The sequence below is a fragment of the Rhea americana genome, unplaced genomic scaffold, assembly GCF_003343005.1.
Source record: "Rhea americana isolate MKP2758 unplaced genomic scaffold, rheAme1 scaffold_109, whole genome shotgun sequence".
Classification (NCBI taxonomy): Eukaryota; Metazoa; Chordata; class Aves; order Rheiformes; family Rheidae; genus Rhea; species Rhea americana.
This window is the reverse complement of record NW_028185139.1, coordinates 1,860,732-1,885,480: the sequence shown is the minus strand read 5'-3', so window position 1 is coordinate 1,885,480 and position 24,749 is coordinate 1,860,732. Positions and strand designations below refer to the sequence as shown.

Below are 24,749 nucleotides of genomic sequence, written 5' to 3'. Positions count from 1 at the left end.
GGTGGCGGTCGCGGCGCCGCTGAGTGTCGCCGCGTTTCCCCGCAGGTCGGCGGCAGAGTGGCGGACAGGGTGTTCGACATCCCCCGGTGAGTCCCGCCGCGGCGCGTAGGCTGGCGATCGCTTCTCCGTGTGTTATATCGGAGCGTCGCTTCGTGGAAGGATGCTCAGTGACCGTCCTGTGCCCAGTTAGAAAGGATACTGGGAGTTTTTCAGACAAAGCGTACTTCAAAACTTAAAATAACTTTTGAGTGTACTTTATGATGCAAAATCTATCTTTTAGAACATTCCCTCTTGCTTTGGATGTTGGCTCTGGAAGAGGTTACATAGCTCAACATTTAACTAAGGTACTGTCTCTTGGTACTTTGGTGTTTTTTAAAATAAGTACACGTTTACCCCAGTATTTTCAAATAGGATACCATTACAATTAAAAGAATCCTCTGAACCTTGATGAAGTGGTTATTTCTTTCTCATATCTGTAGGTGCAATCCAAAGATGTGTTGTGCAGTGTCTGTTACCTTAAAATAATTTATATCCCCGAAGATTAAACAAATAAGAACATCAGTAGTGCAAGTGAAGCTATCTGTGGTATGATAAACTTCAGCCTTGATCTAGAAGATGCATGCTTTCTTGATTAGTGTTTGTTGCCCGCAGTAAATTGTTAGTGAGAAATATCATTGTGGAGGCTTTTGAAGTGGTGAGCTTGCTCTTCAGGAACTGTGCTATGAATAAAGGTACTTCACTGGTTGTTAATGCACTGTTTATATCCAGCTGAACCTATCTCTAAAAATGCAGATTATGTTTTCTATTACTACTTGTACTCCAACTATTCTCCCACAGAGAAATTGCAAAGTAATATTTTAGGAGAAAAATGCTTTCTGCTTTATGTAGTCACTTTAGCATGTGTTATAAGATTCYTTATAGCTTATCTTAAATATATATAAGTGTTCCAAAGATGACTTATACTAATTTTTAAAACAACTTAAGTATTTGACAGGCTTTCTTATTTCAGGAAACTGTTGAAAAACTTATTCAAGTAGACATTGCAGAGAATGCTTTAGTAAGTAGCTTTCTGAGTACTATTTGTCATATTTCAATTGCACAATACAGAAAAGCAAAAGAAACAAGTTTCTGATGTTTTTATTTTAAACCAACATTAGAAAAATGCTATGGAAACTGAAATCCCTACAGTCAGTGTTGTAGCTGATGAGGAATTCCTTCCTTTCAAAGAAGATACATTTGATCTTGTTGTTAGCAGCTTAAGGTATGCATTTTTCATTTGTTTACACTTTACTTTTTGAATGAAGATGCTAAATAATACTCTTTTCAGAGTAACTTTAAAAAAGGAAGAGAAATAGTCCATTAACTAGCAATAAGCACAGCTGTACAAAATGCATTTGCAGAATCATAAATATGTATCAGGAAAAAGTCCTGTACTGGTGGCTCTTACTGGATTATTTTTTTTCCTTGAAGATGCAGGTAGCTTCTCTTTTTCCTGCATTTTGACTAATTGGTCTCCAGGAACTGCATCTCTTTCCTTTAAAAAAAATTAACTTATTTATAGATTTTGGATTTTATTGAATATTATTGCACTTTTATGTTGGCATTTCACAGCTTTTGTACCCTGAGAAACTTGTTTGTTACTTTGGCTTCTGAAATACACTTAAATGATKTAACAAGTGTTTGCCTTTCCTGAAATTTTATTTAATGTGTAATGTAATGTAATACATACACTTCTGGTATTTCAGTTTACATTGGGTGAACGACCTKCCTAGAGCTTTTAGAGAGGTAAGAAACTGGGTTTTGATACTAAATATCAACATTTACTGTGACTTGCATTCAGAGCTGTATGTGTTTCCTGAACTTTTATGAGAAAGAGGCACACAAACTTGTGTGCAACATGAGTTATTTTGGGGTTTTTTTTTGTAATATTTCTAGAAGTTTGAGTAATATTACTTGAGGAATATTTTTATTAATTTGATCTCTCTGATAACTTTGGAATAAATATTTAAGAAACAAAAAAATACATTTATTTAATATTTTATGGTTTCAATAGGTAAGATCATGGTAACTAATGTAAACTGTGGTAACGTAATTGATTTTTGCATTTACTAGCTGTTGCACTAGCATTTTGTAAATCAAACTGCTCCAAAACTAGTTTGCGGAACTTGCATTATTTTTATGTCCCAACTATTTATTTTAAAATATAAATTCCATCAGAGTTATCTTCATTGAAACAAATTAAAGGCTTCTTGATTCTTAAATGAAGCAAGTATTTTTGGAGGAGGGAAAACTGCAATTGTTACAAAAAGTTTTGATTTCAGATTATTCAGCTCCTTCCTGCAGGTGAATTTTTTTCAAATCAGCTGACTTTGGAGCAGGAGCAAGGATTATCTTACTCAATTTGATTTTTTTTTCCCATCATTTCAGATATGTCAGTCATTGCAGTGCTATTCTATCTCCTGATGGTATGGACAGTAGTACCCAGCCATTATAAAACAATACGAGTAGAAGTCTGAATACTTACAGAATTATAAAAAAAGGAGGAAAAGAAAAACTTGGAAATATTTTATTCTGTGTATAGAAATTGAATATTACGTGGCATGTCAAATATGTTTACCTCTGCAATAAAAATAACTCATTTCATAATTTCTCCTGTAAAGGAGAACTGTGTGCCTTGAATCATCTCCATCTTGAATGCTTAATTCCTATTGTGGGACCATTGGCTTTAAGTAATGGAAGTTGCCTCCAACTGCTAATTCTTTTTACCTAACAATTAAAGGCTGCTTTGTTAGCATAGAAAAAAGGTATCTTGATTAATAACTAATTAAAAACCAGTTTTAGAAATTTTCATGTTTCATATCACTAAGGCAAATTGTGTTTGAAGCTTTTGCTATCTTGTAAGCGTGGTTATATAATACAGCCCTTCTGGATGCCTGAACAAGGGATCAGTGCCAATTCTTAACAAAAAGAAAACTTTTCAAGTAATTTGAACAGAATTACTGTTCTGTAATTACTGTACAAAAAGATGTATTTAGTATTATACATATGGAAAAATCAGCTAAAACTATCATAATGATTGCTTTTGAGTTGATCAAAAAAAATCCTTAAGAACTTTGTAGTTAAATTGACTTAATATTCAGAAACTATGGAAGTTTCTATCTTCTGTCTTATAGATTCATCAAGTTCTTAAACCAGATGGAGTATTCATTGGTGCAATGTTTGGAGGAGACACTCTGTATGAACTTCGCTGCTCTTTGCAGCTAGCAGAATTGGAGAGAGAAGGGGGATTTTCTCCTCATGTATCACCATTCACTGCTGTCTCTGACTTAGGGCATCTGCTGTCAAGAGCTGGCTTTAACACCCTGACTGTGGTAATTACAACTACAAGCACAATCAGACAGAACAATCCAGAACATCAGAGCTGCTAGTAGATAAGAAATATCGCTTATGAATGCAGGGCTACCTTACTTTTCATGTAGAGCCTCTTGCTGAAAAAAATTCTAAACTAACTTGGTCTGCCTCTGTTGGTCTTACTGCAATCAATAAAATCAACTGAAAATCATCTTTGGCTTGTGCTCCAGCAAATTTTGGATGGTCTCCTTGGAGAAATATGTCAAAGAAAGTTAGACCTACTGGAAAAGTCTTAAAAAACTCTTGCTGTTTCTTCTAAGACCAAGATTAAAATAACGGCACTTTAATCAAAAATTCATTGCATTTGGGCTACTGAATAAAACTCCCTAGAAATATTGAGGCAATTTTATTTCTGGAAAAATATGCAGTTTGAATAGAAGTGATGGATATTCTTTAGTAGCTGCTTTGAAAGTTAAAACAACACTGTGTTTTTAGCTTGACGTGCTCTAAAACTAAGCTTTTGAATCCTTCTAGGACACTGATGAAATTCAAGTAAATTATCCAGGGTTGTTTGAGGTTATGGAAGACTTGCAAGGCAAGTATATATACTTTCTGGAACCATAAGCTTTTTCTGTATCAGTGATATAGACAGACACAGGAGAGTTCAAGTTTATTAACTCCAGATGCTTATCTGTAGCAGTTCTTCTATTATCTCAAAGTACTTTGGTACTAACAAATATGCATTAGAGTTTKACAAATTCTCTGCTCACATATTTGTAAACGTATGCATATTGATCCCACCATAATGTGGTCGTTCCTAGGCCCAGATGAAAAGCCGGATGCCTTTTCTTCCCTTTTAATTTTAATTTCTTCCTCCACATTTTTTCTTTAAGAAWGTATTACTTTTTTCCTGATTTCTTGTCAGGAGATTATGCCCACCAGCAAATATATTTTGGGAAACAAGAGTCAAAAACTTGCTACTTTGGGCTGCTGTGAATGATGCACTTTTTTAGTGCTCCTCTTTGTGAACTTGTTCTGTGTGAGCTGCTGAACAGCTCTGTAAGGGGAGAGAGAAGACTATTTCACAGAGGGACTTTCCAGTCACTATGTTAAGCAGTGACCCTGCCTAACTCACAGGCAGGAGATTTAGGTTGTTGTCTTGGAACAAGAATAATTGAACCCTCCAATTGGAGTCTGCTCAGGAAAACAAGAGACTTAACTGAGACTCTTAACAACTGAGTTAGTATTATTATTGCACTTCTTATGGATTGTAAAGTAATCATTCATATACAGTTCAGTAGTTAACTCGGGGAGCAGTTCAGGGCATCTCCTAGTTCTATCAGCTGTTGCTGTTTAGGGTAGTTCCTTAATGAAAATAAAGCTCAGGTGCAGTGATTAATGAGAGTTGTCTAAGGTCAAGTTTGCAGTTCTTCTATTYCTCACTAGAAGCCTGGAATAATCTTTTTTGGTGCTCAAGTGTTCCAAAAGAATGTGCAGTTATCAGCAGTGTCCCTGAATAAGTACTTTGTGCTTAGTGTTTTAAAAKAAGTTATACTAGAAAGTCTAAATATCTGAAGATTCTCTTGCTAAAGGAGTAATCATCAGAAACTAGTGCTAGCAATACAAACCGCAGATTGCAAAGCACTGRTATCAAAAGGCTTTGTTACAGAAATTCTCCTGGTTATCTGCTGTATGTTATGCTCCCTTCCAGCAAGATATTCAGAGGGTTCTATACCGATTCTGRTTTAATAAAAATCTGCGATTGGTGCATGAGACTTAACTCATGATATATACTGTATCTTCTTTTTCTTAAAGCTAAAACATATTTTTAGGTATGGGGGAGAGTAACTGCTCTTGGAATAGAAAACCTCTGCTACACAGGGAGACATTACTGGCAGCTGCAGCAATATACCAAGGTAGGTTTTTAATAGGTAACATGTTAACCTGAAATGACTCAAAGAACATACATTTCTTAGGTTTTTCCTTTTCTTTGACCTCTACATAAAACACTGTAGTACTTTAAAATACACACATATATATATATATATATATATATTTTTTAACTTTAGTTATAATGACAGGATTTGATACATGAGTATGGGATATTCTTACTGTCCCAAATCTTTCACAAAGAGTCATTATAATGAGTCATTATATGTTGTACTTGGTTCTAATGTTCCGTAATATTTTCATTCTTAGAACTAATGTTCTGTGTACCTTTTCTCTTCCTCCCTACCTCAACAGAAATGTATGGAAATAGTGATGGCTCAGTCCCTGCCACATTTCAGATATATTACATGATAGGCTGGAAATTCCATGAATCACAGGTAACGTCAAGCTGAACTATTGCTAAATGTTTAGACTTTCTGGATTACTACTTTCTGTCTCAAAGTRTCTTCATTTTTAAATGACTGACATTTCAGGAGGGTTTTTTCCGATTTGTTTTAAGTTAAAACATCAGCACTATTCTTTTCCTTCTTCTTACAGGCAAGACCAGCCCAGAGAGGTTCTGCAACAGTTTCATTTGGAGACCTGGCAAAAATAAATGGACTTCTTTCARGAAAAAAAACATAGTTCTTCATCAAAAACAATAGTTGTTTAGGAAGTCTCAGAATACTTCTCAYTGGTGATGGTCTCCATGTTGTTGGGCTGCTTCTGTTACAACACTTTGGAGTGGTAATAAGCTGCATGCAGTAGGGTGGTTTCTTATTGTATTCCTCTCTGCCTACAGCATTAGCTGTGCTTTTTAAAAATAAAAAGCATTCATGGATGTTTCTAGAGAAGTCTTTTAGTATTACTCTAACTGAATAAATGCTCTCCCAACTTTGGGCTTTCTATTCTCAAATGTAACGTTTCTGCCAGGATTTCAGTACCACCRACTGCTCCACAAGAGGTGATATTTTGCAAGTCTGAGTAAGTGCCGTGCTCCGTTATTCCTCTAGAGCAGGAAAAACAACATCTTTCTGCTGAAAGATCTGTTGTCTTCTATGGTAGGTACTAGTCACCCATGTTTAACAGAACACAAATCACCAYAGTCTGAAGAATCTAGTGCCAATCCCTGATATATCATACTTTTGGCTAGTTCCTCTGTCATCCTTGCAAATGTCCTGTCCTGTGTCCATTGCCCTTTATACACTTACCTCTTAAAGAAGACCTTCACACCTTTCTCCATCTCCATTCTCATTTGGTTCCAAATACGCCCCTCTGGGTTATAGCAACCCTTACAGCCTGTCCTCAGTTTTCTGGGATTATTACTGCTCTCTTCAAAGGAAAGCRAAAGATGTTCTTTGCCCCCCTGATTAATTAGGGGTTCATCTTAAATAAGGACAGAAAGTTCTTTCAATGAGTAACAAGATCTGTTAYGTATATTCTTCTGTCAATTCCTTATTCAAAGTCAAAACCTAGTAGATAATAAAAATAGCTTCCTAAAAGAAGCTCTTAAATGCATCCTTTGGTCAGCTAAATACATAAAGAATAATTCCTTTCTGAAAGACATTTCCATTATTTTAAGAACTGAGTAATATTTAAAGAGTAGAAGGTAATTTAACATGCACACAAGGTCTGGAGCCATAACAGAATAATCCATAGCAAAATTCTTGCTTCTGTCTACCATCCAAGTTTTGACTGTGCCATGCAATTCTGTCCAATTCCGTGTACTAGATTAATTTCTTGAACAGGCCAGGAGTACTCCAGAAGAGGCCTCCCCAGGGCTGAGCAGATGGGCAGGATCACCTCCCTCCACCTGCTGGCTACACTCTTCCTAATGTGCCTCAGGAGACCATTGGCCTTCCTGGCCACAAGGGCACATTGCTGGCTCATGGACAACTTGTCAACCACCAGCACTCGCAGGTCCTTCTCTGCAGATCTGCTCTCCAGCAGGTCAGCCCCCAGCCTGTCCTGGTGCGTAGGGTTATTCCCCCCTAGGTGCAGGACCCTGCACTTGCCCTTGTTGAACCTCATGAGGCTTCTCTCCACCCAGCTCTCCAGCCTGGCCAGGTCTCTCTGAATGGCAGCACAGCCCTCAGGTGTGTCAGCCACTCCTCCCAGCCTGGTATCATCAGCAAACTTGCTGAGGMGGCACTGTCCCCTCATCCAGGTCATTGAGGAAGAAATTGAACAGGATGGGACCCAGCGGAACTCCACTAGCCACAGGCCTCCCACTAGATTCCACGTCACTGATAACGACCCTCTGAGCTCTGCCTTTGAGCCAGTTCTCAATCCACCTCACTGTCCACTCGTCTAACCCACACTTCCTGAGCTTCTCTAGGAGGATGTTATGGGAGACAGTGTCAAAAGCCTTGCTGAAGTCAAGGTCCACAACGTTCACTGCTCTCCCCTCATCTACACAGCCAGTCATTCTATCAGAGAAGGCTATCAGATTGGTTAAGCAGGCTTTCCCCTTGGTGAATCCATGCTGGCTACTCCTGAACAACTTCTTTTCTTCCATATGCCTGGAGATGACCTCCAGAATGAACAATGGAGGTGAGGCTGACTGGCCTATAGTTGCCTGTGTCCTCCTCCTTGCCCTTCTTGAAGACTGGAGTTACATTGGCTTTCTTCCAGTCCTCAGGCACCTCTCCAGTTCTCCACGATCTTTCAAAGATGATGGAGAGCAGCCTGGCAACAACATCCACTAGCTCCCTCAGTACTTGTGGGCACATCCCATCTGGGCCCATGGATTTGTGGATGTCAAGCTTGCCCAGAAGATCTTTAATCCTATCCTCCTCAACCAAAGGAAAGTCTTCCTTTCTCCAGACTTTCTCCCTTGTCTCCAAGTTCTGGGATTGTTGAGGGCTGCCCTTAGCAGTGAAGACTGAAGCAAAGAAGACATTCAGTAATTCTGCCTTCTCTGGCTCCTTCATCACCAGGGCCCCTGCCCCATTCRTAGTGGGCCCACGTTTTCCCTAGTCCTCCTCTTGCTGCTGATGTATTTGAAGAAGCCCTTCCTGTTGTCCTTGACATCTCTTGCCAGACTCAATTCCAACTGGGCCTTAGCCTTCTTTGTCACATCTCTGCATTCTTTGACAGCATTCCTATAATTCTCCTAAGTAGTCTGTCCCCTCTTCCACAGTCTGTGTAYTTTCCGCTTCTCTTAGAGTTTTGCCAGGAGCTCCCTGCTCATCCACGCATGTCTTCTGCCCCCTTTGCTGCACTTCTTAYTCATAGGGATGCACCGCTCTTGAGCTTGGAGGAAGCRATGTTTGAATATTAGCCAGCTCTCCTGGACCCCCCCTTCCTTCTAGGGCCTTAACCCATGAGATTCCTCCAGTTAGGTCTCTGAAGAGCCCAAAGTCYGCTCTCCTGAAGTCCAGGGTTGCARTCCTGCTTGTTGCCTTACTTCTTTCCTGCAGGATCCTCCTCTCCACCATCTCATGGTCACTGCAGCTAAGGCTGCCCCCAGCCTTCACATCTCCAACCAGTCCCTCTCTGTTGGCAAGAACAAGATCCAGCAGGGTACCCTTTTTCGTAGGCTCCTCCACCATTTGTGACAAGAAGTTATCATCAATGCACTGCAGGAGCCTCCTGGACTGTTGGTGCCTTGCTGTGTAGTCCCTCCAGCAGATGTCAGGGTGGTTGAAGTCCCCCATGAGAACCAGGGCCTGTGATCATGAGGCTACTTCCAGCTGTCTGGAGAAGACCTTACCGACTTCCTGTTCAGGTGGCCTGGAGTAGACACCCACAGCAGTGTCCCCCGTGTTAGCCTGCCCTTTGATCTTTACCCATAAGCTTTCAGCTGCCTCCTCCTCCTCCACACCTAGGCAGAGCTCGGTGCATTCCAGTTGCTCTCTCACATAAAGAGCAGCTCCACCACCTCACCTCCCTGGCCTGTCTTTCCTAAAAAGCACAGAGCCATCCATGGCAGCATTCCCATCATGTGAGCTATCCCACCATGTCTCTGTGACTGCAACGAGATCACAGCCCTGCGACCGCACACAGATCTCCAGCTCCTCCTGTTTGTTCCCCCATGCTGCGTGCACTGRTGTACAGGCATTTCGGAGAGGTGGTCACACATGCAGGATTCCCAGGAAGGATGTAAGGGGGTCCCCCATGGCCATCTCTCATATGCACATCCCTGGCTGGATGCACCCGCTGGAGGCCTCCCAACTCAAGTTTGGTTTTATTGACTACCCTCTCTCTCACTCTCCCCTTCCCCCATCCTACCTAGTTTAAAGCCCTCTTTAGCAGGCTGGCCAGCCTGTTGGCAAAGACACACATGCCCTGCTTAGTGAGGGATCCCATCCCTTCTCATCAGTTGCTGATCTTCAAACAGTGTCCCATGATCATAGAAACCAAAACCCTGTTGCCAACATCAGCAGCACAGCCRGTTGTTCATTTGGATAATTCATCTACTCCTCCTCCCATCCCTTCCATCATGGGCAGGGCCAAGGAGAAGACCACCTGGGCTCCCAGACCTCTGAAATTCTGATTGATTGTTTCCATTTTGCTCTCCATGTTRTTAGCATCCACATGAAAGAGCAGCAGAGGGTAGGAGTTTGATGTGCAGACAAGCCTTGGCAGCCTTTCAGTGACATCTCGTATCCGAGCCCCCGGCAGGCAGCAAACCTCTCTAGATAAGAGGTCAGGTCAGCAGATAGGTGGCTGCATCCCCACAGCATGGGGTCATGACAACAACCAGTCACCTCTTCCGAGTTTTCACACAAGGCACAGGGTCTTTCAGCCCAGTTGCTTCCCTTGAAGTCAGGTCCAGGTCCTCCTCATTCTACATCAGTTCTTCAACTCTAAGTCCAAGTCCAGGAGGACTAGGGGCCTTTCTGCTTCTACAAGAAGCAACTAGYTTCCAGTCTTCTTCTACAGTGCTGTACTATTTCACTCTGCACAGAGCCTTCCCACAACTCCCCTGCTGCAGGCGACTGGAACTCCTGGAGCAGTACAGCATCCAAGAACACCCTGTCTATCTCCTGCTCACTTTCTCAGATGCTTCACAGTCTGCCGATTTCATCCCACAGCTCCTTCACCTCACAACACAAATTGTCAACAACAGCACACCTCTGGCAGGACAGCTGATTATCAGTCCACACCGTCTGGAGAGGCCCCAAACACTCCCTGCAGCCTGAGACTTGTAGAGCCACATCTGTTGTCRGAGGGTCTGTCTGGGTCAAAGTTTCCAACRCAACTGATGCAGCAATTCCAATAGCTACAGGCAAATGTGCTTTGCAGCAAGTCATGAYCACGCTTCTGAAAGATGTCCTCCTGCACCTTACTGCACTCCTCCTGCACAAACTGCTGCATCTGTTCACTACCTCTGAGAGCTGTGCTCCAGGCCTGGCTCATATATAGACCTCTCCCCAGTACTCACTCACAGGCTACTTGACCCGCCCTAATCAGGGGCCACCTGGATCAAAAGCCCCAACTCTCTCTAATAAGGGACARCCTAGACAGCTCCTTAGCAGCAGCTTTCCCTACCCAGAGCTGGGTGATAGGTGCTAGAGCTTCTCCTAGGAGAAGTTAAGGCCTCCTGCAGTTGCCCTTGCCTAGCTCCCCTTACCTGTACGCAGAGTCATCCTCTAGCTCCCTCATTCCACAGGAATCGGCAGGCCACAATGTCCAACAAGACCCCCAAAAGTTCCAGGCAGAGCTGAGRCAGTGCTGCACAAACTGCTGCGTCTGTTCGCTGCCTCTGTTAGCTGCRCTCTGGGACTGTCTCCCAACAGCGAGGGGCTTCGATGCTTGCCCACTGCCAAAGGCATCAATAGGCATTAGTATCAGTAGGTATCAATAATGGAAAGATATTGATGCCTATTAAAAGGCTTCAAAACTTTTCCATCTCCAGAGCCATCACTACTTTTCCCACTCAGACCTATTTTGTTCTTGGCACGCACTGATGACTACCAATGCTGACTGGTCACAACATCAACGTACCTCCAGGAGAAGCCATGAGTGACACCTCGGAAAAATATCCATGGATATCAATCACTGACACCACTCTTAAGTTTGATACCTCTCGATAGCCATCCCTATTGAAACACATTGATATTTCTCTGGCTCCATGCCCATCAATGGCTTTCCATCTCACATCCRTTTGACTAACTGATGCCATCAACTGATATCAACAGCGATACCTCCTGATATCAAAGGGCATCGATGCCTGCACATTGCCAAAACTATCCATAGGCATTGATAGCGATAMTTCTGTGGGAACACACATACACCTTGCACCTGGGCTGCAAGAGGTGTCTGGCCACACACAGAGAGCTGTGGCAGCCCTTGAAGATCTGTTCATCCTTGTTACTTCAGGGGGGCTCCTAAAGTGATGTTTTACATGGCTGCCAACAATGTCAATGGCAGCTGCATCATAGAAACGGGATGGAGCAGCAGGAACCTGCAATACAACAGCACTTCTTGCTCCCATGGGCTCTCCACATGTCCTGGAGCACCTGACAGGTTATGCCTGCAGAGAGGCAATGCCAAAGTATGAGATGCCTGTGCAAGTCATGGGACACACACAGGAGCCCAAACCGGGCAAGTCAGTGCAGAGGCAGATGCTGACACTGCACAGACCCTCTGCCTGCTCTGTTGCGCCCACTTCACACCCTTTATGTCTCCCCCAGCGTCAGTGGATTGGCAAGATCCCATCCCGTGTTCCTCAAGAGTGCAGAGAAGGCCTTAACGATCGAGATCAGGGAATCGGTCACCTGGAGGCTTGTGGGCTTTTTCAGAATTACAGAATATTGATATTAATTCCTATCAAAGTATTGTCTAGAAAGTCCAGGTGCAGGCCAGGGCTCAGCCCCAGATGACGTTATGCTCTGACTTCGGGCTGCTCTTGCGGCACAAGTCACCCTGCCTCACGCTGCCCTTCACCACCAAGCACAGCAGCGGCCAAAGGTGCCTCGCTGCCGCACACCCTGAGCGCGTGCGGAGCAGCGGCGTGGAGCTGCAGCCCCAGAGCTACTGCTGCAGAAAGGGCAGTCGGGAGCACGAAAGACCGCTCGAGATGTTTTCAGCGCCTTGGCCTGCCGGTGGGGGCCGCCCCGGCCGGCACCATGGGATGCTCCCCTGCGGCGAGGAGGTGAGGGCTGGCGGTGACAGAGCTCTTCCTTCGCGCCYGCCCTGAGCACCTCTCTTGCAGGCTGAGGACAAGCAGCACCCCRTCTGGGTGCTCCCGGCTGTTGACGAGGGACTCTGCCACTCGGTGGGTGAGCTGGCGAAAGACGCTGCGCAGCTGCCTGCTGCCATGCTAGAGGCTTGCTCGCTCCGCTCTCAGTGTCCTCCYGTGCACTTGCCGGAGGGCACGCTCCCAGGAGCTCTTCCTTCTGCAAGGTGWCCTGCAAGCTCCTGCTCTAGGCTCTTGCTTTCCTTCACAGAAGCCTCCTCCCTGACCAGCCTTTGCCTATCATTCTCCCTTGAGAACTGTCCGGGTTTAAAATCAGGGCTTGAAGCACAACTGCCTCTAGCCGGCTRCTTTTACTTTGCAGAGTTGCATTCAGGAGAGCTTTCCGAGCAGCTGAAAGAGTTGCAGGTGGAGGGCCGGGAAAGTCAGCTTCTGGACACATCTCCCTCTGCCCTCCCCTTGGAGACAGCACTAGGTGGAGAAGTGGCTGCGCCAGCGGCACAAGGAGAGGTACAGGGCAAAGCCCAGGCCACAGCAATATTCAAAAGATGTTTCTCATGGGAAACAAGGTTCCCAGGCAAAATTGGGGCAGCAAGCACAGGGATTTCTACTGACAGGACATATTAAAAAAATAAATAAAACCCAAAACCCTGTCTCTAGTGTCTGCTGTCAAATGAGAGAAGGTGCTTCTCCGAGTGCCCTAGTTGTGCTGCTTCAGCTAATTACCGTGTTGAGCTTTTGTCTCTCCCTCCCTGACTGCCACCCTCAGGGGTTTGACTTTGACACAGAAGTCAAGCCATTGCTCCGAGTGCTCGTTGGCAAGACTGTGGAGCAAGCTGTGCTGGAAGTCGTCATGGAAGAGGAGCTGGCATACCGGTGGGAACAGCAATGTGTGTACTTAGAGCGGCAAAACGAAGAGCTGGCTGAGGGACAGCTGCTTAAAGAGCAGCAGAGGAGACACAGCGAGGAGAAGGTAGGAATACCTAAGAGCACAAGGAGCCGGTGGGAATGCTTGTGCTGAGAGAGAGAACTGTTGGCAGCAAGGAAAGCCAAGCTGTGGAATAAGTTGGCTCAGCCCCGGAGGGTACTGTCAGGTCAGAGACACCTCTGAGCAGTCGGGTGCCRTCTGGCTGTCCRCTGCACTTAGTTACCCTGGGTGCTACCTGTGCTTCTTCCCTTGGCTCTGTCTTTGCTGCATGAGTTTCACACTGTGACCCTTCTTCAGCCTCCAGAGAAAAGGAGGAATAGCTAAAGGCGTGGAAGTTTGACGTGCAACATTGTCTTGGCAGGAACGCTGCCAACTGCAACAGATGCAAGTGCAGCAGGAAGAGGAGACCACAGAGGAAACGGCAGCTCTGACATTTGCTGAGTATTACTTGGCTGATCCCACCCCATCGATCTTGACCAGTCTTCCTGAGAGCAGGGATCTCTATGACCCAGCAGAGAGARGTTTGTATTGGTGCTTTTGTGCCTACGTGACCTGACTAACCAGCTCCCACGTACTTGTTCTCCCTTGCTAATAAAAGATTCTTCTTTCTTGTTTTCTTTTTCCTCTCACATTCTTACAGATATTGAGGTAGAACTCCTTTTCTTGTGGACAGTGGAAGTGTAAGAGACCTTGGAGAAGAGGGTTCTGGGGAGCACAGTGCTTGGTTCTAACAGAAGCTAATGAAAACCAGCTCCCAAGATCCTATGGTTCATCCTTAAATAAATAAATAAATAAATTACTTGGCCTTGTTTTCTCCCTGCCACATTGTGTTCCCTGCTCGAGTAACCCTTATTTTTCCTCTGGTCCGGCCAGCCCTGCTGCACTCCTTCCCATCATACTCCTCATTGTGCCTGGTCGGCCCTTGTTGTGGGAACAAAAAAGTCAAGACTGTCCACAGGCGCTTGTACCCCCTCACAGCCTTTTAACTCCTCTGTACGAGCTGCCTGGGCTGCGGAGTGCTATGTGCATCCCACAGGCAGGCAGAAGGGGCCCTGCTTGCCTGAGGACTCAGGTGGCTGATACTTTTCCTCAGCACAAGGCCTCACCTCCTTAGCGGTCAAAAATCTCGTCCTTGCTTTGGAAACAGATGACAACACCCACGGCTGCTTTCTTGCTGGCCAGTTCCTGAGAAGCATTTGGGTTCTTCTATTAGTCAGTCTTCAGGGGCTGCAATTGAAATACAGGAACAGTCTGAAATCTATCGAGAAGCCACAAAATTAGGACAAAAATTAGGCGGGTCCACCTTGGTGCACCTCAGTGAAACCACTTGTGAAAGTCGCATTAAATGTTCATTCTGATGGTTTTCCTCAAGTACACTTGTGTGCTCATTCCYTTTGTGTTTCTTTTTCCTGAATTCAGGGATTCAGGTCTACTGGGTGTTTGATTCTATGATCTCTGTCCCAACAGGTCCACTCAAGGAGAACTTCTTRATGTAGTTCTGCTGCGGGGAGAGGCTGGGGCTTTTTCTCTAACAGCTGCAACCAGAACCACTGCATATCTGAGACGCAYAGAGCTGCTGCACTATGCTGACAACGAGCACGAACGYCTCTTCTGCTCTTCCCCCAGCATGCTGCCTGCCTCAGCTGAGGCTCTTGGAGGCTTCCTCTCCCTCACACTAAGGCAAAGGCAAAAGCAAAGCCAAAGCCTTGGCAGATCCATGTAAACCCACTGGCATGTTATTGCTCCCGTCGAGGGGCACTCCTTCTTTTCGTGTAAGGCACCAGCCAGAAATTGCCAAGGGAGCTTTCTTGCATAGGTGGGGTGGAGGGTGTCCACACCCTCCACCATCACTACTGCCCTCTTCAATTTCTCCTYTCTGTTGAACAAGGTACTTTAAAGGGGGAGCTGAAGTCTTGGYAGCTTCCTTCACTTGCAAAGGTGATCAGGTTTGGAAACTTTCAGAGGCACTAAGTAGCTAAAGGAAATACCAAACAGGGTTTCCTCAACTGCTTTTCAGAAAGACACAGTGTTTTGGTGGCTTCCTTGGTCCCAGAGTTTCCCACCACCAAAAGAGAAAAACAGCAATCACGCCAGGTGCAGCCAGGCCCCTGGCTAGTCCTTGTTCCTGGCATGCAGCACAGGCAGTAAACATTTTTGTACAAAACAACTACATTTTACAATGTCCTTCAGTGGGCCTTAGCCACTGAAGTGCATGCAGAGCCTTGAAAAACAGTGAGGCTGAACTGCCCCTGTGTTGCCACCAGATATCACTGATCCCACTGAAGCAAGATGCCCTTGCCGGTGGAGAAGACCTGTTCTCTCCCCTGCAGGCTTGCACAGCCACCCATTCTCCACAGCTTGCACCATGGCCCCAGCCTCACTTTTCCTTCACAACCCCCTTTCCAGCTAAGCCCCTCCAAAGGTACCAGGCATGACAGGCAAAGGGCACCCACGCCACCACACGCACCTGGTTATTTCCCAGCCAGCTTCCCTGGAGCAGTAAACTCAGAAAAGTTCATATCTAACACAGCGGGACAACACTGCTCGTCATCGCTGTGCTCAATGTACTGCAGTGCTGGACTGCCTTTCTTAAGCATGGCTCCCCCTCACCACTTACCCCTCCTTGATGTCCTTCACTTGAAGTCACTGACCACAAACACCTCAACCTCACTGCATGGGCTCTCACGCAGCTCTTCCAAGCCATGCACTGAAGTGTCTAACCCCTCCCTTGCAAGCCCKTGGGCACCACCATGATGCCACATGGCAGGCTTTCCAGATGGGGCATTCTGGTAAATGCCTCCACTGAAAGCAGTAGATGCTTAGTATGTTGTTCGCAACTGCTCAGCACTGAAAGACATGTCAAATAATGCTTGCAGGTATCTGCCAGCTGAGACACTTGCCAACCACTTTGCTTTTCCAAACTGTGCTCACCTGCTCATCTAATATAAACTGCAGAAGAAAAAYTGAAGGGAGAGTGTCAAGAGGATGGGGTCAGACTCTTCTCAGTGGAGCCCAGCATTAGAAGCGAGAGGCAAAGGGCACAAACTGAAACACGGAGTTCCGTCTGCAGAGGAGGTAAAATTTTCTTTGCTGAAGGGTGCCTGGGCACTGGAACAGGTTGCCCAGAAAGGYTGTGGATTCTCTGTTTTCGAAGTGATCCAAAAACCACCTCGACAGGATGCTGATGACCCTGTTTCAGCAGGGCAACCGGACGAGATGGTCCCCAGAGGTCCCTTGCAACCACAACCCTTCTATGATTCTGGGAACTCAAAAGCGGCCAAAGCTAGTCACTGTCATACAGGCACTGCGAGGAGAATGAGAATGATGATTTGATTTCTCTTTCCTATTCACAGTTTTCAAATATCCAGAAATATACACAAAAATGGCTTCCAAAGGGCATTTTATGGACATGGCAAAGCCAAACATGCAAACATTAGGAACACTAAGAGTTCCTAAAGTTCCTAATGTTCCTAAAGTTTTTACCCTAAGGTAAAAACCTTGTTCTGCAGACTCTGCAGGCACTAAGGGACAGGTTCATCACAGGTTCCTGCTCCATGCAGTGCCAAGGATGGCCTTGCCATGGGAACCACACTGGACTCTGGTGGTGGAGGCTTGTTGGGCATGTAGGCAGGTTTGAGGCAGAGACAGAACTAGCTTCCAAGTACAGTCATTCCAAGGTTTCCCAAAGCACTGCCTCACGGCTTGTCCCTTCTCCTCTCAGATTGGTTTTGCCCTCAGCAGGCACTGATGACTATCAACACTGTTCACAACATCAATACACCTCCAGGAGTAGCCATTTCCATATACGWTGCCTCAGAACAACATCCATGGACATCGATTTCTATCCACAGGCMTCAATACCTCTCAAGATTGATATCTCTTGGTGGCCATCCCTGTTGAGATGCATTGATACCTCTCCAGCTCCACATACATCGACCGCTTTTCATCTCTGGCCCATTTCGCTAGCTGATGGCATCAGATATCGATACCTCTTGATGTTGAGGGGCATCGGTGCCTGCCTGTTGAGAAACCCACCCATAGGCATTGATATCGATAGTTATTGATACTGATGCCTATCACAAGGCATCAATACCTCTCTGTCTCCAGAGCCATTGCTACACTGATAGCTCTGTCAAGATCAATACCTTTCGGTGGCAACCTCTATGAATAAGCTTTGATACCTCTCCAGTTCCACACACATCAACTGCTTTCTGTCTCTGGCCTGTTTTCCAGGCCAAAACTATCAACCGATATCAACAYCAATACCTCTTGATACTGAGCGGCRTTGATGCCTGCCKATTGCYATAGGCGTTGATCAATATCAATAGYTATCAATATCGATGCCTATCAAGAAGCCTCAGTTCCTCCCCATCTCCAGAGCCATCATTACCTTTTCATCTCAGATGGGTTTTGCTCTCAGCAGGCACCAAYGACGATCAACATTGTTTACAACATTGACACACCTCCAGGAGTAGCTATTTCCATACGTGATGCCTTGGAGCAATATCCACAGATATCAGTCCCTATCCATAGGCATTAGCACATCTCAAGTTTGATAYCTCTTGGTAGCCATCCCTATCAAGAAACATCGACACCTCTCCAGCTTGACATGCATTGATCGCTTTCCTTCTCTGGCCCATTTTCCTAACTGAAGCTATTGACTGATACTAACATCAATACCTCCCAATATTGAGGGGCATGGATGCCTGCCCATTGAGAAAACCATCCATAGGCATCAATATCAATAGTTATCAATACTGATGCCTATCACAAGGCATCAATACCTCAATACCTCTCTCTCTCCAGAGCCATTGCTACCTTTCCCTCTCAGACCCCTTTTGCTCTTGGTAGGCACCGATGACTATCAACATTGACCATTCCCAATATTGACRTGCCTCCAAGAGTAGCTATTTCCATATGTGTCACCTCAGAACAACATTCATCTTTGAAATGTCCTGGAGAACTGGAGAGGTGCCTGAGGACTGGAAGAAAGCCAGWGTCACTCCAGTCTTCAAGAAGGAGGACCCAGGCAACTATTGGCCAGTCAGCCTCACCTCCATCCCTGGAAAGGGGATGGAACAGCTCCTTCTGGATGTCATCTCCAGGCATATGGAGGAGAAGAAGGTGATCAGGAGTAGCCAGCATGGATTCACCAAGGGGAAAGCCTGCTTAACCAATCTGATAGCCTTCTACGATGGCATGACTGGCTGGGTAGATGAGGGGAGAGCAGTGGACGTTGTGGACCTTGACTTCAGCAAGGTTTTTGACGCTGTCTCCGGTAACATCCTCACAGATAAGCTCAGGAAGTGTGGGTTAGACGAGTGGACAGGGAGGTGGATTGAGAACTGGCTGAAAGGCAGAGCTCAGAGGGTTGTCRTCAGTGGCGTGGAGTCTAGTGGGAGGCCTGTGGCTAGTGGGGTCCCCCAGGGCTCAGTACTGGGTCCCATCCYGTTCAACTTCTTCACCAAYGACCTGGGTGAGSGGACAGAGTGCCTCCTCAGCAAGTTTGCTGATGATACCAGGCTGGGAGGAGTGRCTGACACACCWGAGGGCTGYGCTGCCATTCAGAGAGACCTGGACAGGCTGGAGAGCTGGGCAGAGAGGAACCTCATGAGGTTCAACAAGGGCAAGTGCAGAGTCCTGCACSTAGGSARAAATAACCCTAGGCACCAGTACAAGCTGGGGGCTGACCTGTGCTGGAGAGCAGATCTGCAGAGAAGGACCTGGGAGTGCTGGTGGATGACAAGTTGACCATGAGCCAGCAATGTGCCATTGTGGCCAGGAAGGCCAGTGGTCTCCTGAGGCACATTAGGAAGAGTGTTGCCAGCAGGTGGAGGGAGGTGATCCTGCCCCTCTACTCAGCCCTGGGGAGGCCCCATCTCGAGTACTGTGTCCAGTTCTGGGCTCCCCACTACAAGAGAGACATGGAGCTACTGGAGAGAGTCCAGTGTAGGGCTACAAAGATGATCAGAGGGCTGGAGCACCTGCCCTGTGAGGAACGGCTGCAAGAGCTGGGCCTCTTCAGCCTGGGGAAGAGAAGACTGAGGGGGGATCTTATCAATGTGTAYAAGTACCTGAAGGGAGGGTGTCAAGGGGATGGGGACAAACTCTTTTCAGTTGTCCCATGTGACAGGACAAGAGGCAATGGGCAGAAACTGAAGCACAGGCAGTTCTGCCTGAACGTGAGGGGGAATTTCTTCCCTGTGAGAGTGATGGAGCCCTGGCACAGGTTGCCCAGAGAGGTTGTGGAGTCTCCTTCTCTGGAGATCTTCAAGGCCTGCCTGGATGAAACCCTGTCTAACATGCTCTAGGTGACCCTGCTGAGCAGGGAGGTTGGACTAGATGTTCTCCAGAGGYCCCTTCCAACCTTACTGATTCTATGATTCACACACATCAGTCCCTATCCACAGGCATTGATACCTCTCTCAAGRTTGATACCTCTTGGTAGCCATCCCTATCRAGATGCATCRATACCCCTCAAGCTCCACACACATCATCGCTTCCGGTCTCCAGCCCATTTTGCTAGCTGACAGCATCAACCAATACCAACTTCGATACTTCCCAATAATGAGGGGCACTGATGCCTGCCCATTGCCAAACCCATTCATAGCCACTGATATCGATAGGTATCAATAGTTATCAATAGCTCATCGATACATCAACAGCTCACTGACAGCTTAGAACATTTCTACATTTTCCAAGTAGGTCGGTCAAACTAAATCCTTAATACGTCCAATGAAAAAAAGAAAAAAAATTTAAAGAGAGGCTCAAGGAATCTTTTTTCTAGCACTTAAATTAAAAACGGCACAGATACAAATAAAACAATCACAGAGGCATTCAGGAAGTTGATCTGGAGTCCTGTCTTATCTCCAAAAGGAGTCACGAGCAGATGTTCTTAACATGCTACTTTTTGTACCAGGATTGTTAATGAAAATGCTAAGCAAGATCAGAGCAAACTAACTGCTGATTAACTCCATCAATAAAATCCAGCTAATCTAATGTTTCCCTTTGCAGTGCCACATTTTGTGTCATTTTCTTCCAYCAGATGATTGCCCACTTTAGAGATTTTCTGCTGATCTTTCCATTTGTCCATCTTCCCTATCAGTTTCTAGAAAAACGTCATATCAACTGTTTCCTTGAAGATCAGATTAATATCTCCTTTTTCCTTTGTCTTGAAAATCGAGGATCAAATTAAYAGGAGAAAAATAGAACCGTTTACAATGTCTTCTGAAAGTTGTCATGAGTTTGAAAGCAAGTCCATCTGCTGCACATACAGCAAATCTGAATGCAGAGCTCCAAACAGAGCCAGCAAGAGCTGGCAGGTTAATATGCCACTGAGAAAATCTGCAGATGTTACCTGCGTTGTGTGTGGCAGACACCTGTACAGAAAATAAGGAGACCCCATGTAAAAGCACAGAGCCACCTGTATCAGTGACAGAATTAGAGCACTGAATCCAAGCATAGAGAAAGCTGAACCAATTTAAGATCCTAATATAACTCAGAGATAWGGGGAAGAAGACTGGAGGTCAAGGACAGATGTTTGAATGAAGATGCCCTCAAACGGGAGCTGATGRAAAAATAACCTCTATAAAAGAGCCTCTGTATCTTAAATCATATGTGAAGCAAGTGAGCAAGTCTAATCAAAGATTCTTGGATTCCCTTGCTGGTTTGGCCACTGTCTGACTGCAAAAAAAAAAAATGCAGGGAATCCAGAGAACTTCCACATGCCTGTGTTTCTATTTTTAGGGGGGAAAATGCCACATATTCACTGCTGTGAACATCTTAAAATCTGCAGATGAATGTAATGCATGTCAGTTTTAAGCAATATTAATCATCTGCAACAGCAGCCTACTTCACTGCAACCTCCAAAGGCCAAAACCTTCAAGGCACGATTGCCAAAGGTAAGTTACACTTCAGCATTCAGTCTTGCACGGGATCCAATGGTGGTTTTTGTCTGCATCTAATTCTAATTAGCACCTCTCATAAAACTTGTTGTGAGTACTTTATTCTAGCGCTAAATATCAGCTCTTACTACTTCCCCTTGTGTGTTACTGTCCAAAATACACCTCCACGTACAAAAGACTGCTTGGAAGAAACCTGTCCTCTGCTAGAAACACCATGGTGATACAGAGGCAATGGCAGGTCAAACCTGGTTGAAGCTAAGCTAAGAAAGCRGTGAAGTTTCGAGGCTCTTCTGAGCTTCACCGTGGTCCCACTGATTTTGTGTAAAGTGACTTAATGCATCCTGGTCCTCCCAGTGCAACTCCACCTGGCTCCTTACTGACACGCTTAGGTACAGATACGCGATACCTACGTGTGTTTGCATGCAGCAGGCAGAGCGGACTGCACTTCGCACTTGGTACGGCTCGATTTGAAAGAACGCTAGGTTGCTACGAAAACAGCATGAGTACAAAGAGTTGGGGGAGGTTTCAATCAGGGTACAATCTTGCATTCCCAAAGATCCCTTCAACGTTTTTCAAAACAGAATCCTAACCTTAAAACTGAAACAGTTTTAAAAAGCTACTTCAATACCATCTCTTGCTTTCCGTCTTCGCCAGGTTTTCAGTTTGAATTCCTACCAGATGAGCAGTGACGAAAGGCTGTGGTCTCCAGAAGGCCCTCTCTAYCTTGTCTCAAGACAAGAAGAAAGGCCTACATTACAAGGGCCACTGTTTGCTCCAGCTAACATCTTGTTAACCATCCTAACAGAAAGCATACTCCACAAAGTTTGCCAGGCTGTCACCAAGAYGTAATTATAGTATGGAAATGTCTGTATCAAAAATGTCCTATACAGTAACTATTTGAAAAATAGAGGCTTGTTCCTCTTTGTATTGCCCAGGCACTAAAATTAACTRTATTGATCTATTTCTTAAAAACATTGCAATGACAATAAAAGATGCAAATACGGAATGACACTTCTCAAGTTCAATAAACAAAATTAGTTCTCATTCCATGACCCTGGATCACATCTTTCCCACTACAGATGTAGCGCAGCAGAGTCTCCTGAGTGGAATAGAGTAGATGACCACCCACAGTAGAACTGGATACTGGAGTTCATTTAAGAACCAACGAGATTAGAGACCTTAGTCTACTTGATTATCTCACAAAATCACTCACTCCCCACACTGCACTGTGCCTCAGTTTCCMTTCCTGGCAAGGAGATCTCTGCTGGTCCAGGAAAGTTGGGCAGAAAGTTGTGTCAGTTCATGCTCAGGMATTACTGGCCAAGGTCACTGGGCATACCCCAGAATTCGTCTCTGTGCAGTTCCCTCATCTTCACAATCTTCCCYCACTCCCAGGTTCTTTCCTCTGGTCAGGCTCTTCATCATCTTCTTTCCAGGCCCCCTTCCTCTTTCCAAAACCATTTCTTTTAAGGAAGCCTTCTTCTGGGCCTCCTCTTCCTTCCAATACCCTAAGCCTCTAATCTTCCCAACCTAAATAGTCTAAAGTGCAAAAGCACGACACATGATCAGCCTTCCAGTTGGTGGCTGAGTCTCGTATCTTCTTTACAAATTGGAGGAGTCAGCTTTGAAGAGGACAAAGGTACATGAGACTGACAGCTTGTTACGAGGCACACCACATTTGCAGAGAAAATTGCCGCTGCTATTTATTTCTTACCRCTGCAGCTCAAAGCTGGTAGCTGGTTGGTGGAACAAAGGGACRAATCCTGCTAAATAGCAGTAAAACCAAGTTCAGCAGGGAGCYGATGGATAGCCAGGCAAAGGAGTTTAAAGAAGAGACGACTGTAGCACCACAGAAATCCCAAGGGTAACTCAGGCGCCAGCTGTACGAGGGGTCCTTCCTCCGGTTTGCTTCTCCTGCTGGCACTTGAATACGAGGTATGGCAACAATCACACCGAACGTGCATGAGATCAGCACGCTGCTCTTAGCGGTGAGATGGATATAAATTCACAGCAACGTGGTGGACACCTGTGACTGACACCAGCTTTACRAACAGCAGTTAAACGCGTCTGCTCTGACAGCTTGTACGGACATGCAGAGAGCTAGTCAGGAGCAACTAATCTGTTTTTTGATAAAAGCCTTAGCCCGGACAGAGGGCAAGGTTGCACCTGACCTTACACTAACCATCCTATTTTCCTTAGAGCAGACAGAGCCTAGGATATATCTTTCACATCCTGCTCCTTCTTAACAGCTGTCCTCAGGAAGGGGAAGATTTTCTGTGTGCTCCTTCGAATAGCCTTAATTATTCCTTTTCACCTTGGGAGCGACCCAAGGTCAAGTACAAAATTCTTCTGTACGAAAGAAAAAGCTACGTTACGTCAGCCGAGCGGTTTGCCAGGGGSCTGCCTGCTTGCTTTCACCGCGCTTTTCCCCGAACAGGCGCGATTCGCCCCCCGCCCCGGCTCCGCGCTGACCCGGGGCGCCAGGCGAAGGGGCCGAAAGCCCCTTTTTTAGCATTTGAAGTCTGTCAGGTCGGTATTCTCCCCTTCCTTTCACACAGCACTTCGGTTCCACCTAACGGCTTTCGACAGTAGTAACATCAGCCTGAAGACAAAACAGATGTATTATTGTCCTAAATGCTTCAATTCTTAAATCTTTGTATTCAGATGCAGAAATAGAATTAAAATCTTTTTTTTTTTTTTTTTTAGGATACAGATCTTATCTTGCTATCTCTCTAAAAACTCTCTTGGCCTAATCCTAGCGGGCCCGAAGCCCCCGCGCAGCAAGCGCTCGGCACACGGCAGGAGGGACCGACTGGGGAGCGGAGCAACCGCACGGCCGCGGGGTCCTGCTCCAGGAAAGCTCTGGGACACTTCTGCTCCCTTCCAGTCTCAAGGGAATTACCTTTGGGCATCTACCCAGATTGTTACAGACGAGAGCTGGACGTGAAAGATCGGCTTTCTTACGCAAGGAAGAGAAACCTTCAGCAGCTTCAAACTTCATCATTCTGTGACACTGAAAAGGGAAACGAGGGCTGCACCACGCCTGTTCACCTTGCAGCAGAGTTCGTATCCTAGCCAACCTACTTGGTGGTTTATTTGCAAGGAAATTAAACCACAGTTTTTCCACACCGTCAGGTTTCACAAAAGCTGAGATTTACAACACCAAGGTGATTATAATCTCTAAATTGCCTAAGAGCTTTCATTTTGGAAAGGAAAGCAAACAAACAAACAAACAAATAAAACACACCTGTAGGTTGTGCCGCTGTTTCCCGAATCTGCGGGTAACGCTACCGGACCGGGCTGCGGCTGGCCGGGACYAGCACCCGCCTCACTCCCGGGCGGCTCTTCCAGCGGGAGGACCGGCTCGCGGGAGAAGGCAAAGGACGGRGCCGGGGGGCCCCACGCGCGGCTCGGGGGGGGCCCACGCGCGGCAGCTCCCCCGGCGGCGCGGCGCGGCGCTCAGCACCCGTCCGCGGCGCTCGAACTGATAGGT

At 45.8% G+C, this 24,749-nt stretch overlaps 2 protein-coding genes across 2 annotated transcripts; both read left to right on the top strand.

Annotated features, from left to right (window-relative positions):
- Window positions 1–6,121, top strand: NDUFAF5 (NADH:ubiquinone oxidoreductase complex assembly factor 5; the record flags this gene model as incomplete). The annotated part of the gene is made up of 10 exons (XM_085311219.1): window positions 1–86; window positions 281–344; window positions 1,010–1,057; window positions 1,158–1,261; window positions 1,746–1,785; window positions 3,174–3,371; window positions 3,886–3,946; window positions 5,184–5,267; window positions 5,596–5,678; window positions 5,839–6,121. Coding segments are annotated over 10 exons (855 nt in total), but the record flags the coding sequence as incomplete, so codon positions are not given.
- A 6,679-nt stretch (window positions 6,122–12,800) lies between these two features.
- Window positions 12,801–14,119, top strand: LOC146601165 (radial spoke head protein 3 homolog B-like). The gene is made up of 3 exons (XM_085311065.1): window positions 12,801–13,397; window positions 13,714–13,873; window positions 13,993–14,119. Exons 1-3 carry the CDS (start codon window positions 13,098–13,100, stop codon window positions 14,034–14,036), a joined length of 504 nt encoding a protein of 167 aa, XP_085167191.1. The 5' UTR covers window positions 12,801–13,097; the 3' UTR covers window positions 14,037–14,119.
- Window positions 14,120–24,749: the final 10,630 nt, after the last annotated feature.